This window comes from Passer domesticus, chromosome 7, assembly GCF_036417665.1.
Source record: "Passer domesticus isolate bPasDom1 chromosome 7, bPasDom1.hap1, whole genome shotgun sequence".
NCBI classification, from domain to species: domain Eukaryota; kingdom Metazoa; phylum Chordata; class Aves; order Passeriformes; family Passeridae; genus Passer; species Passer domesticus.
The window spans coordinates 54620506-54634480 of NC_087480.1; the positions used below are offsets into that span (position 1 = coordinate 54620506).

At 41.5% G+C, this 13975-nt stretch overlaps 1 protein-coding gene and 1 long non-coding RNA gene across 2 annotated transcripts in view; one reads left to right on the forward strand and one right to left on the reverse strand.

The window, feature by feature from the left end:
- The window catches only part of TRABD2B (TraB domain containing 2B), a 260426-nt gene that overhangs the window by 10425 nt on the left and 236026 nt on the right, over positions 1-13975 (reverse strand). Inside the window, exon 6 of the mRNA XM_064428795.1 lies at positions 9676-9945. Coding sequence (XP_064284865.1) covers positions 9676-9945 — 270 coding nt within the window. The remainder of the gene's footprint in view (positions 1-9675; positions 9946-13975) is intronic.
- On the forward strand, positions 767-11356 carry LOC135305303 (uncharacterized). The gene is made up of 3 exons (XR_010366522.1): positions 767-2259; positions 3788-9800; positions 10419-11356. It is a non-coding gene; the product is annotated as an uncharacterized LOC135305303 (long non-coding RNA).

Sequence of the window (13975 nt, forward strand, 5' to 3'; positions counted from 1 at the left end):
TCTTTGAACCTGTTATTTGGAGCACTATTGAATTCAAACCTGTACCACTGAATAGAAGCACTGGCCTCTTTTTCTTGCCAATAGACTCACATGTAAAATAAAAAAAAAAGGTTCACAGAGCACATCTACCAGGCACATTGCAGTGCTGCACTGGCCACAAGGTTTGGGTTTCTCCTGCTGCTGGCAAAGCGAATACGGTGACAGCAGTCACAGCACAAACCCCTTCTCCTCAAGCACTTCCAAACCCTCTGAAAGCCTGGAGATGCCATCAGTGGCTCATAAAAAGCTGCTTGTTGGCCTGCAGGGCTGGAAGGACTGAAAAACCCTTCCCTGCCAGGTGTCATAGCCCAGACCCTGAAGTGCCTCTGCAGATCTGAGCTTCTGACAGCGTGGTCTGCAGCACGTCTCTCCATGGTTCTGCCACATGAGGCATCCCTGGCACCCAGCAGCTCCCAGGCACTCAACTTGGCTCCCTCAGCCTGGGCTCAGGCCCCAGGTATAAAGCTCACATTGTTCAGTTAAGTTATTCAGGAATTGTGAAAAGGTGATCTGAGCGAAATCTGAATTTGGCCTGGCATTTTCATAATTGCAGGAACCCGGCTTTTACAGCATTGAAACCATATGAATTCAAATAAATCCTACTTCTCCCTCATCCCAGTGAGTAACTGGACTTAGACCAAAGCTGCCCTTTGGGATCCTGCTGGGTTTCCAGCCTGCAGCACACCCCATGGTCCTGGGAGTGTAAGGGAATCCAATTTCCTCCTGATTCACTCCACAATGAATCTGTCTTATTAGATACCACAATATAACTGTGGTTAAACCCCTCCTATAAAGCAGCTGCCCACCACAATAGTAGTGTGGCCTTACTCCCTGTCATACTTTTCCTCACTTCATTTTCCAGGCTATGAAACTCACTAGTCAGAAGGGGAATAGCAGAATTAGAAATAAATCCCATATCCCTTACCTTTTTCCTCTGACCTAGCACTGACAGTGTTGTGTGTTTGCACACAACACTGAATTTTAAAGACATTAAATTCCACTGAATTTTAAAGACATTTCTCTTTCTTTACGGTAACTCACTGGGAGATTAATTTTTTTGTATTTTATGAATTTTATATTACTTTGCTAAGAGGAACAGCAGATTTGCAATTTTCAGGCCTTAGATACTGCTAGATATGCAGGGCACTCAAATAAAAAATTCCAACTTGGGGCTGTGGTGTTTGCGCAGGTTTATTCTGGCATTTTCTTCCCTTTCCAAAGGAAAAACCTCTGTATCTAGAATTGCAATACAGGGAGTGCAGGTGCTTTACTACCCATTCATGTGTTTGAGGAATCCGACTCAGCCTGGGCATGAGCCCATTCAGCACTTTTTAGTGTCTGCAACTGCAGTCAGCCTTGAGTTAACACAAACCACACTCCTCACCCACCCTAAACTGCAGGGTAAATGTGCTACTGGGTATTGAATTTTCTCTGCCTGTTAAACCAGACAACTTATTTTTCAGCTGAGTGAACATAAAGAGTTTTGTAGAGCTGTGTTAAAATGCAGCTCAGGTTTAGAGGAATTACCTGAGGGTACTGAGTGCATTTTCCCGTGTTATCTGCTTGATAAGAGCCAGATCACTTTTATTTGTGTATGTGTGTGTGCAATAGATAATATGCCATGAGGAGTCATTGTAAAGACTCCAAGAAGGCAATGCTCAGAACATCTGGCTAGTGAAAGCCCTGGACATGGAAAATATAAATGTCAAGGCTCATATTTATAAATTGGAAGGGCCATGATGACATCTGCTAACAAGCTTTCTTCCAGAGCCCATTTGCTGTACATGGTTATTCACAGGCAACAACAAAAACGTGCATGGATCACATGCATGGCCTGCCCTTCCTTTCAGGAACACACGCTCCAATAACACACAAATGCTCTGTTCTCACAACACAGAAATACAAGTGTTTGCAAACCTCACAGCAAAGCTCTTGCATACCAGACCTCAGTGGGACACACACTGCTGGAACAGGCTAAAAATAGCTGGGGAAAAAGCCTTGCATTAACACAGAAGACAGTCAAACTCACTTAGCGTTAACTCTTCCAGTGAAATAAGCTCCTTTTCTGCCTTGCTCTACAGGAGACACTTTGTACTACAAATCTAATCCTGAAGCCTTGTTTTTATGCCTGAGCAGTTGTGGATGGGAATCTCAAGACTTTAAACAAAGTCTAACCTATTTGACCATGGTAGTATTGAACTACATTAAAACCAACTACAGGTAAAAGAAATGTGATCCTACATTTGTAACCACAGGCACCTTTTCTTCAGCTTAGTGCCAAATGAGAAATATAAAAATGTTACAATGCATGAGCATAAAGGTTTTGCTAATGACTTATTATTGTAGGTGTCTAGACCACAGTTCACCCCAATGCTCTTGGCACTGGCCCACTGCCACAGAGACTGCCCACAAGCAGAAGGAGCTTGGACTGCTTTATGATATCCATGAATTTAGCAAAGAATGAATTCCATGCTGTCTGTCCAGTCTGCAGTACAGCTGGACACACATACACCTATATGAAAATGGTAGAAAAAGCAAAGATGATGAAGTAACCTGGAGGAGATGCACCTCCTGGTCAAAAAATGAAGGAGAGAATGCCTAGTTCTGCCTCCCACTTCCTTCATTAATGTCAGGTGACAAGGATATACGAGATACAAGTGACACGTCCCCATCTCAGAGATTCTGCTGAAGGCAGCAGGCTCTAAAATACCCCACTTTAATTGTCATGGATGGACTGCAGACAAAGTGCAGTGTTTGTGTGATCACAGCCTCCTGCAAAGTGAGCTCAGAGAGTGGAGGTGAGTGCAGCAGATGGAGATGGAGGAGAGTCCCTTCCTAATCCTTTCTCCAGGGCCCAAACAAGCATGTGCAGCCAGAGTTTAAAAAGGCAGGTAGAAAGAGCACTGGAGAAAGAGAATATTTAAGCAGGAAAGTGAGAAAGATGGAACTGAAAAGTTAACAGGTTGTAGAAGTCCTGGCAGTGGATGAGGAAATGAGGCTGCACTAGCTGAGAAACAGTGGGGATCACAGAGGAAGAGATCACCTGAACTCAGCCACTGCTGCTTCTTGAATCTGAAGAAATCCTAAGAATATATTTTGTTTGTGCTGCATCAGACATATCTTAGGCAGCTTAACAAAGTTAGCAATTGTAGGGCTGTGTCCAGCCCCAGTCAGAAATACATCATGCTGGGACAGATATAAATAGATATTTATAGACTATCTTTACTCAACACATCTCAAATGAGAAGTAGAAAACAAGAAAGGAAAAGAAAGCTCTTCACAGGCTCCATAAAACATCTTGCATTGTATTTTCAATCTTAATCAGCACTGAGGAGGAAAGAACAGAAAGTGCTCTTGGATAGCCATTGCTGAAAAATACCTCATTGTTCAAAAATCCCAACTTGCGTGCTCCAATTTTGTTACTCGTTCGCCTTCAGAAATATGGATTTAATATTCATGATGGATTTAAATTTCACTAAAATAAAATACCTAATGCATTACCAATAGAGAATTTAGTTTAATGAAACAAAACTGAAATCTATACACAAATTATGTTTCCAAAAGACTTCTGTGTTCTTTAATGATTTTACTTTCAGGTATTTATAGCTTTCATTAAAACACCATTTGCATACTGCTTCATATGAATTGCTCATACTGATGCTGAGACACTTAAGTAATAGTGAAAGTAAACATTTAAGACTTTTGCTGGTTTTTGTCTAATTTTATCTGTGTTTTTGTCATCCCACAGTGGCAGCAGATTATTAAGAACAACAGAACAAAGTAAAACACATGGATCTTTTCATGTGTTTAGCAGGTAAAAGTGAGGCTGCACATCTTTTCAGGCCCATCTGGAGGATAACAAATTAACTCTTTGACTTTACAAGGGTAAAGAACTTATCAGTCACGGCCAGCTGACAGGGAAGGTCTATTAGCACGGAGATGCTACAGGTTTGGACATGAATGTCAGGACTTCCCGTCGTTACTGAGATGCATTAGAGAGCTGTGTGCTGAGGCCAGGTTCCACAGCTTTAATTAATATATTCTGTGCACTCTGACCAACCTGATAATCCAAGAAGCCTCAATAAAAACCATCTAGGGAGGGAGGATATGTCATCACCATATCATTTGTTACAGTCAGGAGATTTACCTCTTGTTTTTACTGTGCTGAGTTACACCGTGCTCCCATTTTACTTTCACTGGAGGGCTCGTGTACCCGGGGCTGTGCAAAGGGCATGATGACAGAACTGCCAGAGCCAGTGCTTGTCTAAAGCAGGCATTGAGCCATCTGCTCACCTTAAAGGAGGATCAAATGGAAACAGGAAAAACTCAAGGAGGGGAACATGCAGTGCTCCCTACGCTTGCCTCTCTGCTCAGGGGGAGCAGAGGATGCCTTCACGGAAGCAAGATGGCATGTCTGAGAGAGGCAGGCAGGACTGGGAGGAAGAAGGACCAACTATGCACTGCTGAACTGCCCAAAATGTCTTCTTCTGGACACTGTATATCCACCAGGGTTCAAAAAAATTGGGCAAACTAAGAGCAGAATTTAGGCCAGTTCAGGTTATAAAGGTTCCCCTTCCACAAAGCAACCAGGAGAGAGCATTTGCCCAGGAGGTGTTTTGGAACCACTCCATATCACAGAAAGCTCTTGTACCCAAACTGACAAACCCTGAAGTTCTTCTGCTGACTGTAGATATTTGTATGCCATGTCCTGCAAGACAGAGAAGTCCTGAAGCTGTGTCCTCATCCCTGGTTGAACACAGGGCAAATAAATGCAAAGGTGACACTGCTTCCTTGGCTGCACAGGCTGGAGGAGGCAGTGATCCCCCTCCCCATGAGCATCAGGAGGCACTCCCCGAGCAGTGTCCTGACCAGGGAGGCAGACAGGGTAATTTAAACAAACAAGGCCCCAGTGATGGAAATTTCAAGCTCAAAGGTACCATATGGAGGGAAATCATCTGACCACAATTTACCTGTTAGACTTCAAAGGTGTCTAGGTCTCCTCTAAATAAAAGCAGTCTTTTCTTTAATGAAGTTAAGTACTGTATTTCAGCACCATGTGTTGTGAAAAGGAAGCAATTTGGATTAATTTACTGAAACTTACCTTTCAGATGCAGTTAAGTGGAATTAAAAGTTTGTCTAAGTTGACAGAGTTCTGTTTTCCATCACTGCATTGTCTTGAAAGAAAGGATAACAGGCTAAGTGCTTAAATTCCATCCAAACTGATAAGGTTCACTCTGTACAGGCAAACTCAGTGTAGTTTATTACGTATTGTCTCCCTTCATCCATCACTGCTATACATTTTTTTCCTCCTAAAACAACTGCTTCTTCCAAAATGAATTGATATTTGTGATGCTATTGCATTCATCTGGGGTTGAACAGTCTGCACTGGGCTATCAGAGAGCTGCCATTTCTACTTACAGGGAGAATTAATTTCATTTCCCACTTATGGTAGCTTTTGCAGGGCTGAGCTTACATCTGGGACGAGAATTTTTTTTTTTCTCTTCTGAGAACAATTCTTTGTCCTTAATTTATTTCCTGTTGAAGCGTGTGTGTCCCTACCCTCTTTCCAAACAGCACCTTCACCCAGATTTCTTCCTTGGCAGCGGGAATTAACTTGCCCATTGCATTCTTTCTACATTTTTTCTTCCCACCACTGTACTTCTCTCTTTCACATCCCCTAGCTGCCATTGCTCCTTCCAAACCTCACCCCTCCCCTAATGCCCTCCCAGTTAATAACTCCCCTCCCTCCTTTTTCCCAGGAGCTTCCCTCCCTCCTTGCCTTAGGTTCCAGGATAACTCCCCCCAGCAGCTGGGAGAGGTTCTCTGTTCTGGACAGGTTTTGTTGGCAGCCTTGAACCATTTGCCTGCTACAGCAAAGGTGCAATCCTGACTTGCCCTTCACTGACCGCTCTGAAACCACACAGAAAGAACCTCTGTTCTTTCAATTAACTGAGCATCTCATCATGAAAAGCCAGTGAATGATCTGTAATTAATTATTTATATTACACGGGGAAGCCTAGCTAACACAGTGTCAACAGAAACAATGATACTCTGTATGCCAAACTGCAGCCCTGCAGCCTGAGGGTTTTGTCTCCCCTCCCTGCTGCCCCAGCTGGATTTTGGCTATGGGAGGTAGCCAGGGTTTGAGTCTTGTCTAAGTTCAAATTTCTCCCAAGGACAGACTTCAGATCTGCACATTTCTGCAAAATCAAGTAGTTGAAGAAAAAAAATCTTGCTACTTGAATCTCCATTCAATTTTGATTCTTGACAAGCCATTTCAAACAGAAACTGCAGTCAGGCAGGACTTTTTCAGTTTGTTTAGATTTTGGGGGAAGGAGGCAGAAGGGAGAGGAAACCACACATTTCATCAGCATTTTTTATTTTTTAATAGTCTTCAGTGCAGCCAATTACCCAGGAGATCAGCAAATCTTAGCTCTGTCAAAGACAGGGAGGAGACAGAGCAGAAGCTTTCTCATCCTCCACAGCAGTACTAAGCCTCCAACACACAAATCTAAACACTGTCCACCCAGGGGTGCCAACTCAAATGCCTCAGCTGTGAAGACAGAACAAAAAGAAAAGGACAATCTCCAAGGTACAACTGAAAGTAAATACTAATAATGATGTGTGGCATTAAATGATGACTCATTTTTCACAAGGCCATTTCAGATTGTAGCCATAACCTTGGATCAGACCCGAATGACTGTGAGAGCTGAAGTCTTAGTGGAACCATTAATTATGGATTTCCTGGCTTTTATAGGTTGGAGTCAGACCTTTGATGTTCCTTTAAGATTGTTCTCCTGTGTTCATTTCCTTTGTTTCTATGTTGGTAGCTTAAGAAAACACCCTAAGATTTCCATGGAAGTGTATGAGATCGCCTAGAAATGCGTAGTCCATAAAAGCCCTGCAATTCATGGCTCATAAAGTCCTCTAATCCATGGTCAATAAAGCTTTGGAAAAGAGCTGTATGAACCAGAGTCATTTCACAGTTCAATGAGGTTCATACAGGAATCAATAACCTGGTTTAAATTCGCCTGGATTTGTCTTCCACCTGCATATTTCTCTTTGACTTTTCAGGTTGAAAGGCAGCTCCAACAGCTGAATCCTGGGGACCTGGCATGGAAACAATGAGTTCTATGCAGCTTTCCCCCAAAAGCCGTAACAAAGACCTAAATCCCTCTACTTTGTCTCAAAGGTGAACAATTCAAGTTTCAGGTGACAAGTGGAGAGTTAGGGAACTGGAAGAACAGCCATTTGGAAATACGGGGCCATAGCTCAAGTTAATACTAAATGCAGAGACCTCAGTCCATACAGAACATGGGGGACTCCACCTGAAGTGTAGGCAAATTCACAATGGATTTTTGGGACAGGCCAGAGTGAGAACTCCCTAGTACACCAATTACCCTTCAAAAATGAGTGCTAAGTCTCAATTATTGAGGTAATGAAAAGAAGTCCATGTTTCTCTCCTGCACAGGTAACACTCTATTGCCTGTATGATCAGCCACCCTGCTTGTTTCCTCCCAAAAATGATCACCGCACAAGGTCTGGTCATAGACACACATTTCTGCTCTTTTCTTGCCAATCAGAAAGGAACCAGTTGGAGAGAACTCACTGTTTATTGCTTTGTGCAGGGTCCAGCTTGCAATTAATGCTGATGAAACCCAACTGCCAAAAGCACAATATGCAGCAGCTGGTTTATGAAAGTTGAGACCCCATCCAATTTATGGGAAAACCAGAGCTGGTTGTGAGTCCCTGATTTAGTGAACTTCTATTTTTTGTGTTTTGTTTTGCTTTGTTTCCAGGAAAACACCAGAAGTTACTCCAGAACTGTAGAAGCACTAAAACCATCTGAAAGCACTAAGGCAGGCTTCCCTTCTTCCAGCCTTTCCTCATTTCTAGGCCTGTGATCTCCCACTAATATCTCCCTGGGATCTTTCAGCAAGGCAGGCAACCCACAGTGTCTGGTTCATCACCAGCATGGTGGGAGCAGAAACTTGTGTTTCCTCACCCCAATCTCCACCCTTATGAAATGGAAATAGAGGGATAAAAGGCTTTGATTCAGGTGAAATCTCACAGGAGCACAGAGCAAATAATTTAACTCTAACCTTCAGAACTACCTCTTAAATCCTTTTCCTAGGAACATTTAATAAAACCAGCAAAAGGCTCAAAAATCATAACCACCACTTTAAGTTCCCAACTGCATATTTCCACTGCCAATATCCAATATGCTTTCTGCATAGATAGGATAGGGGTAGAAGGATTGTGCCCAAGTACCAGGCTCCCACCAGACCTATTTGAACACCTCACTTGTACAACACATGAGGAACTGGACCACAGACCCTTGTGAAATGCTGGGACATCATGGGACACCACAAGTCAGCAGCCTTCAGTCAGGACAGAAAAATCCCTTGTATTTGAGGCAATCAGCTGTGGTGAACTAAATGCCACCTAGTTCATGCTTAAACATCCTCTGTGGAGGGGATCCAAGCACTGAACACACTTTGAAAAGAAAATACATGAATCCTTCTTACAAGGCTGGCACTGACCTGAGAAACAGCCTTATTACATTAAGATTAATATGCACCACCTTAATAGCAACCCTTACATCATTCACCCTGAGAAAACAATAAACTACAAAAAATGAGGTAACTGCTCCATTAAAAAGAATGAAAAAAATTGTAATAATAATAAAAATCTGAAAACACAAATATGTGAAGCTTTTTTTCTTAGCAAAGGGAGAAATCTCTGAGAGACTTTCAAGGAATTTAAGTGCTATGAAAATGGGAATACGTAATGCTCAAAGATAATTATTATATGTGTAGGTGAGCAATCAGTTCCCAACATATTACTTAGTTCCTTTTACTTGTTAGAAGATCAATAAACATTGTGGCTGTTTGTCTGCCCATGATTTGGCCTGGATAAAGGCACTAAGAGCTTTAGAGGTGGGAGAATAAATTGCCCAGGAATCCTAAAAGCACACATTGAGAAGCCCTGGTCAAACATGAAGGTTCTTATTCAAACATTGAATGGGAGTTTTTAACCTCAGACCAAGATTGGAATAGCCATGGAAAAGTGCCTACCTCCATTCTCTTCACATAGAGGATTTAGTTAAGTACTTCATTTTGCTTCAGTTTGCTACTTTCAGGTCAGTCTGAGATGTTAAAACATTTCAGCCCCACAACATAGTTAAGAAGGTTGAAAGTTCGATTTGTCAGAAACTTTAAAAACTCTCAGGAATATTCTGTATGGTTGGAAAATAGGCAAGCCTTTGTGATGAAAACTGCTGGTACAGATAGGAAAAGAATTATTGGAAGAAAAAGGACAAGTACAGAGTATTTTCTATTGTTGTTTTTTTCTTGCTTTTCAGTCTGACAAGTCTTTGTTTCAGTGTATTTTAAATATTTTAAGCATTAACTCTTTTTTTCCTATTTATTTTTTGATCAAACATGCCTATGAACACGCTTATTTTTCTCCTAGCTCTTCATTAGGCTACAAAAATATAATCTCACTCCCTGTGTGTCCCAGTTAGCCCTTGTCCAACCCTCCCTATGGTCTAAGCAGCAAGAGCTGGGATCTGCAAAGAGCATCAAGTTAGGAGCCAGCAGGAAGAGGACAGGGACCACAGCAGTCATGACTCACCTGTCTTCTATCCGAACCCAGAGGTCATTGAACTGCCTCTGGCGATGGTGTTTGTGCTGCTTCTTGTGCCATTTCTTCTGCCTGCCAAACTCCTCCAGCTGGCTGATGCTGTCGGGCAACAAGAGGTGAGGAGACAGGCTGTCCACATTGTCCATCTGCTGTGGCTTCAGGGAAGGAGATGCCAGTGGGACCTGCTCAGAAAGCTGGACAGGGGGCAGGGCTGTCACTGAGAGTCCCTCCAAGGCTGGGCTTGTCTTTGTCGTCCTGGAACTGCAAAACACAACATTTAACTATGAGTAAATGAGGAAAGGTGCCAAAACAAAGCTGAAAGCAGAAGACTGCACTGCTTGGTAGGTGCCCCTGACTGCTGAGAAGGTGCACAAGGCTTTTGCTCTGGGGCAGCAAGTAAAGACAGCACTGGCATTTCATAGGAAGCTTTCAAGTAAACACTTAACTGAAAATCAGGGAAAAAGCAACAGATACTCTATTGCTGTTTTCTGGCATCTTAATGGCTTCTTAGAGACCTTAGTCTGTAGTAGGGGTTCCTCCCCTGCTGGACTGAAAGTCGAATAACAAAACTCTCTCCAAGATATTAAATGACTCTCTTATAGGAAAACAGATACCTGAAGAGAAGCTGATATGAAATTAATGAGATAACACAAGTTATCTCATTACCTCTTTTTGGTGGTGTTTTGTTTTTGGTTTTTTTTTAATGGCAACAAGAATTATATCTCCTCATCCAGTCAGGACTGGGGACAAGGAGGCCTAGGCTGATGACAGAAGCATGGAAGCTTGGCAGCTGGGATGGGATATGTGAGACCTGAACTCCAGCAGGTAATGAAGAAAAAAGGGGAAATGACCTGTCCAAAGCCTCCTTGAAACAATTCTGCCAGAGCCCTTCAATCCTGTCTGAAGTATTACCATCTCTTGTACATGACTGGAATGATGCAGAAAAAGGCCATTTATTTTCATCTTCTAGAGTTTCACTGATTTTAGAAGAAAGTCAATATAAACTCTCTCCTTTGGTATGCAGCCATGTGAACTTATTGTGAGCTAAGACAGCTGAAACAAAAAACTAATAAACCAGGACTGACATAAAGTTATTTTTCCCCCCTAACTTCAGTAGAAGTTCATATTGAGTCTTAATTGCAAGAAATTTTCCTGTCCCTGGGATGGGCCAATGAGTTGTACATACAGAAAATGGGAGAGAATTAATAGGCAATATGAAGCTGTGGTCTGCAAAACTATTTCTATTACATGGATGCTATGACTTTTATGACAGAAACAATTAAAGCCACGTGAAAAATTTTGCCTCCTGAGTGAAACCAGTAAGACATTTTAATGAAAAAGTAATAAAAAATCCTAAACTTCATTGGTGACAATGTACAAAATGTGCCGCAAGTGAAACCACATGTTTCATTTATGGAACATTTTGTTCTCTTCCAAAAAAGTCACATCTACTACTAATGAAAGCTTTTTTTCTTTTTGACTTTCTTTAAGTCTGTTACAATACCAGTCTTGATGGTCACCTCTATTTCCACTGCATTGTGTTTCATCCGAAAGTCTTTCCAATACCTACTGATAATTAATTATTGTTACTATGAGACTCACTGGCAGATACTACAGTCACTTTGTCACTTGCAGCCAACATCCATGAAGTTCTCCAGAGATCATACAGCGGATAGAGGAAAAAAAGAAAGTTTTCTAGAACTAATTCTAAAATTCTTCATGGTTGGTTTTATTAATAAAATACACAAGAAAATCCCTTTTCTTTTTTCTTTTCCCAATCATCCAGACTCCCAGTGAGTCCTTTCCAAACTCATTCATGCTTACTCCATGCTCTATTATATATCACAGATAGATCTGCTGGTTCTAATTTTTTTCCCCATTTTCATGTTTCGTGTTGAGGGTGAATGTTCCCCAGTGCAGCAGTTTCCTTAGAGAGCTCTTGGTGCTCTCCAAAGCCTTTAGGAATTCCTCAGCTATGGCACAGGCTCATGGCTTAAACAAAGCCATGTCCTGACTCTGTAAATGAAGAGGCGCTCACAGGTTTGCACTGGGGGGGTCTCATAGGCAACAGCAGAGATTTCTTAATTTTTATCCAACCATGATGGAGGATCAGCAAAGCATCAACATCCAAATGCAGCCATTTATCAGCTTGGAGGATAACACAGTGTGAACTTGGACAGGAGAGTTTAGACAGGTAGGATGGACCTGGACCAAGCAGCCACAGACACCATGTGGGTGCTGAGATGGCAGCAGAGACCAATGGCTGGCAGGAAGCCACTGGAACCGAGCTGTAGCCAAAATTTCTGTTTCCATTGACTTCCTTCTCTGTGCTTCGTGCTCTGATCAGTCAGCAACTCCCTGAGATGCTGCAGGCAGGAGCAGCCCCCATGTGCCAGCTCAAGGCTGGGGCTGCTCTTTGATTCCTTGAGTGGTCTTAGGGATATCTGAACACGTACTTTCCACCTTTTAACACCTACTATTTTCTTACACGTGTTTACCTTGCTCTGAGCTCCCTGTAAACTGGAACCAGTAGAGAGGTGTTTTTATGGGTTGAGATTTTACAAACCACTTAAGACGACTGGCAGCTCCCTTCTTATTAAAATTAATGACTTTGGGCATCAAAATCCCAGTGGTGGCTTTGAAAGTTTCTGCCTTAATTGTTTCCACTACCATCACATGAGCCACAGGTTGTAAACTTGATATTTCAGAACATTCTTTGGGAAGAGAATAAATAAACACTGGAGAAACATTAAAATGCTGTAACCTAAAGAGGGTTATAAACTAACCACCAGCATGTTAGAGTTGAGTCAGGGGGAACAGATCCACTGTGGCAACTGCATATTACATTGAGTTGATATTCATTCCATTATGCCTGCACAAATATTTTTTAAATTATTAGTAACTGCTAATAATCGCACCAAGACCTAAGAGGGACTTTTGAAAGCTGTATGTTGGATGCAAGCTTGCTCGTATAAAAGAAAAGAAAGATCATTTTAAACTGATTTAATAAATCAGTTACAATGATTATACTATATTATACATAAAAATAGTAATTACAATAAAACAAACAACAAATATAAAAATATTATTAATTCATTATGAAATTGTTTTTTTTCAAATAGGACTGTCATCCTACAGACATTCTGCCAGAAGGAAAATCTAAACCGAATATGGATATTTCATCCAAATATATTGCAAGAATATTTAAAAATGTTAATTTTATGTAAGAAAGATTTTGTATAAGATGATAATTTCCCCATTGATTTCAGCAAAAAAAAAAGTTAATACAAATAATAGTTAAGTGTTAGATTTTATTTATATTCTGGATTTTCCCCCTGAAAAATAAAGGCAAAAACCTGCCATCTGCAATTGGATACCTGGACAATCGAGCTCTGCATTACGTGAAGCTTTACTGTTAAATTCAACTCCTCATTTCATGGACTATTTCGTGCCTTTCCCCTGGTCTCGGTCTCTGTGCACTCTGTTAGCACAGCTGCACTGTATGAAACCATGGGGATATAATGGACTTTTTTTCCATTCCTTCATTACTGCTGAGACAGCTTTTCAAGATACATAGTTATTTTTAAAGTCAGGGAAAAAGCAAGGCTAGTATTCAGTTTGTGAGGCCACAGTGCCTTTTCTGAAGAAAGAGTGAGAAAGTACCACCCAAATATTCTGGTCCACACAAAGATCTCAGAGATTTTTCATGAATAACTTGATACAATTCCAGGCTTAGAGGTTCCACCCATTTTTAAATGTATCATTCCCACACAGGGTGGTCTTGGAAAAATGAAAATTATTTCAGGCCCTTAGGTGGGTTTTTCTCATCTCTGACCTTAATTTCCTTCCCTGGGATGTCAGTCCTGCAAAACAAGTTCTCTAAAACAACCAAGTCCAAATAAGAAAACTTTGGAGTGTCAACAAATATCCTATGTGGCTTGGGCCTAAGGTACAGAAAGCAGTGAAAACAGGAAAACATTTATTCTTGCTAGTTCTTGAAAAAGCTTAATCCACAGACAAAGACCTCTGTGGTTTTCTTTCACTTCTGGTGAAATTTGCCATCCTTTTGTAATTCTTTCCAAGAATTAAAAGAACAAAACAAAACATGTAAGTTGTTTGGACTGAGCTGGATGCTCCATTAGGCTGTCTCAGCATTTCTCTCTCTGCCTTGTGGTCTGCAGTGTCACTCTGTGCTGGCACTGACCATTGAAAATTGACTCATCACTGGGATTTGTTAGGGCTATTGAGTGGATCTGGTCAGAAAAATGACATTAACACCATGATGTCCTGC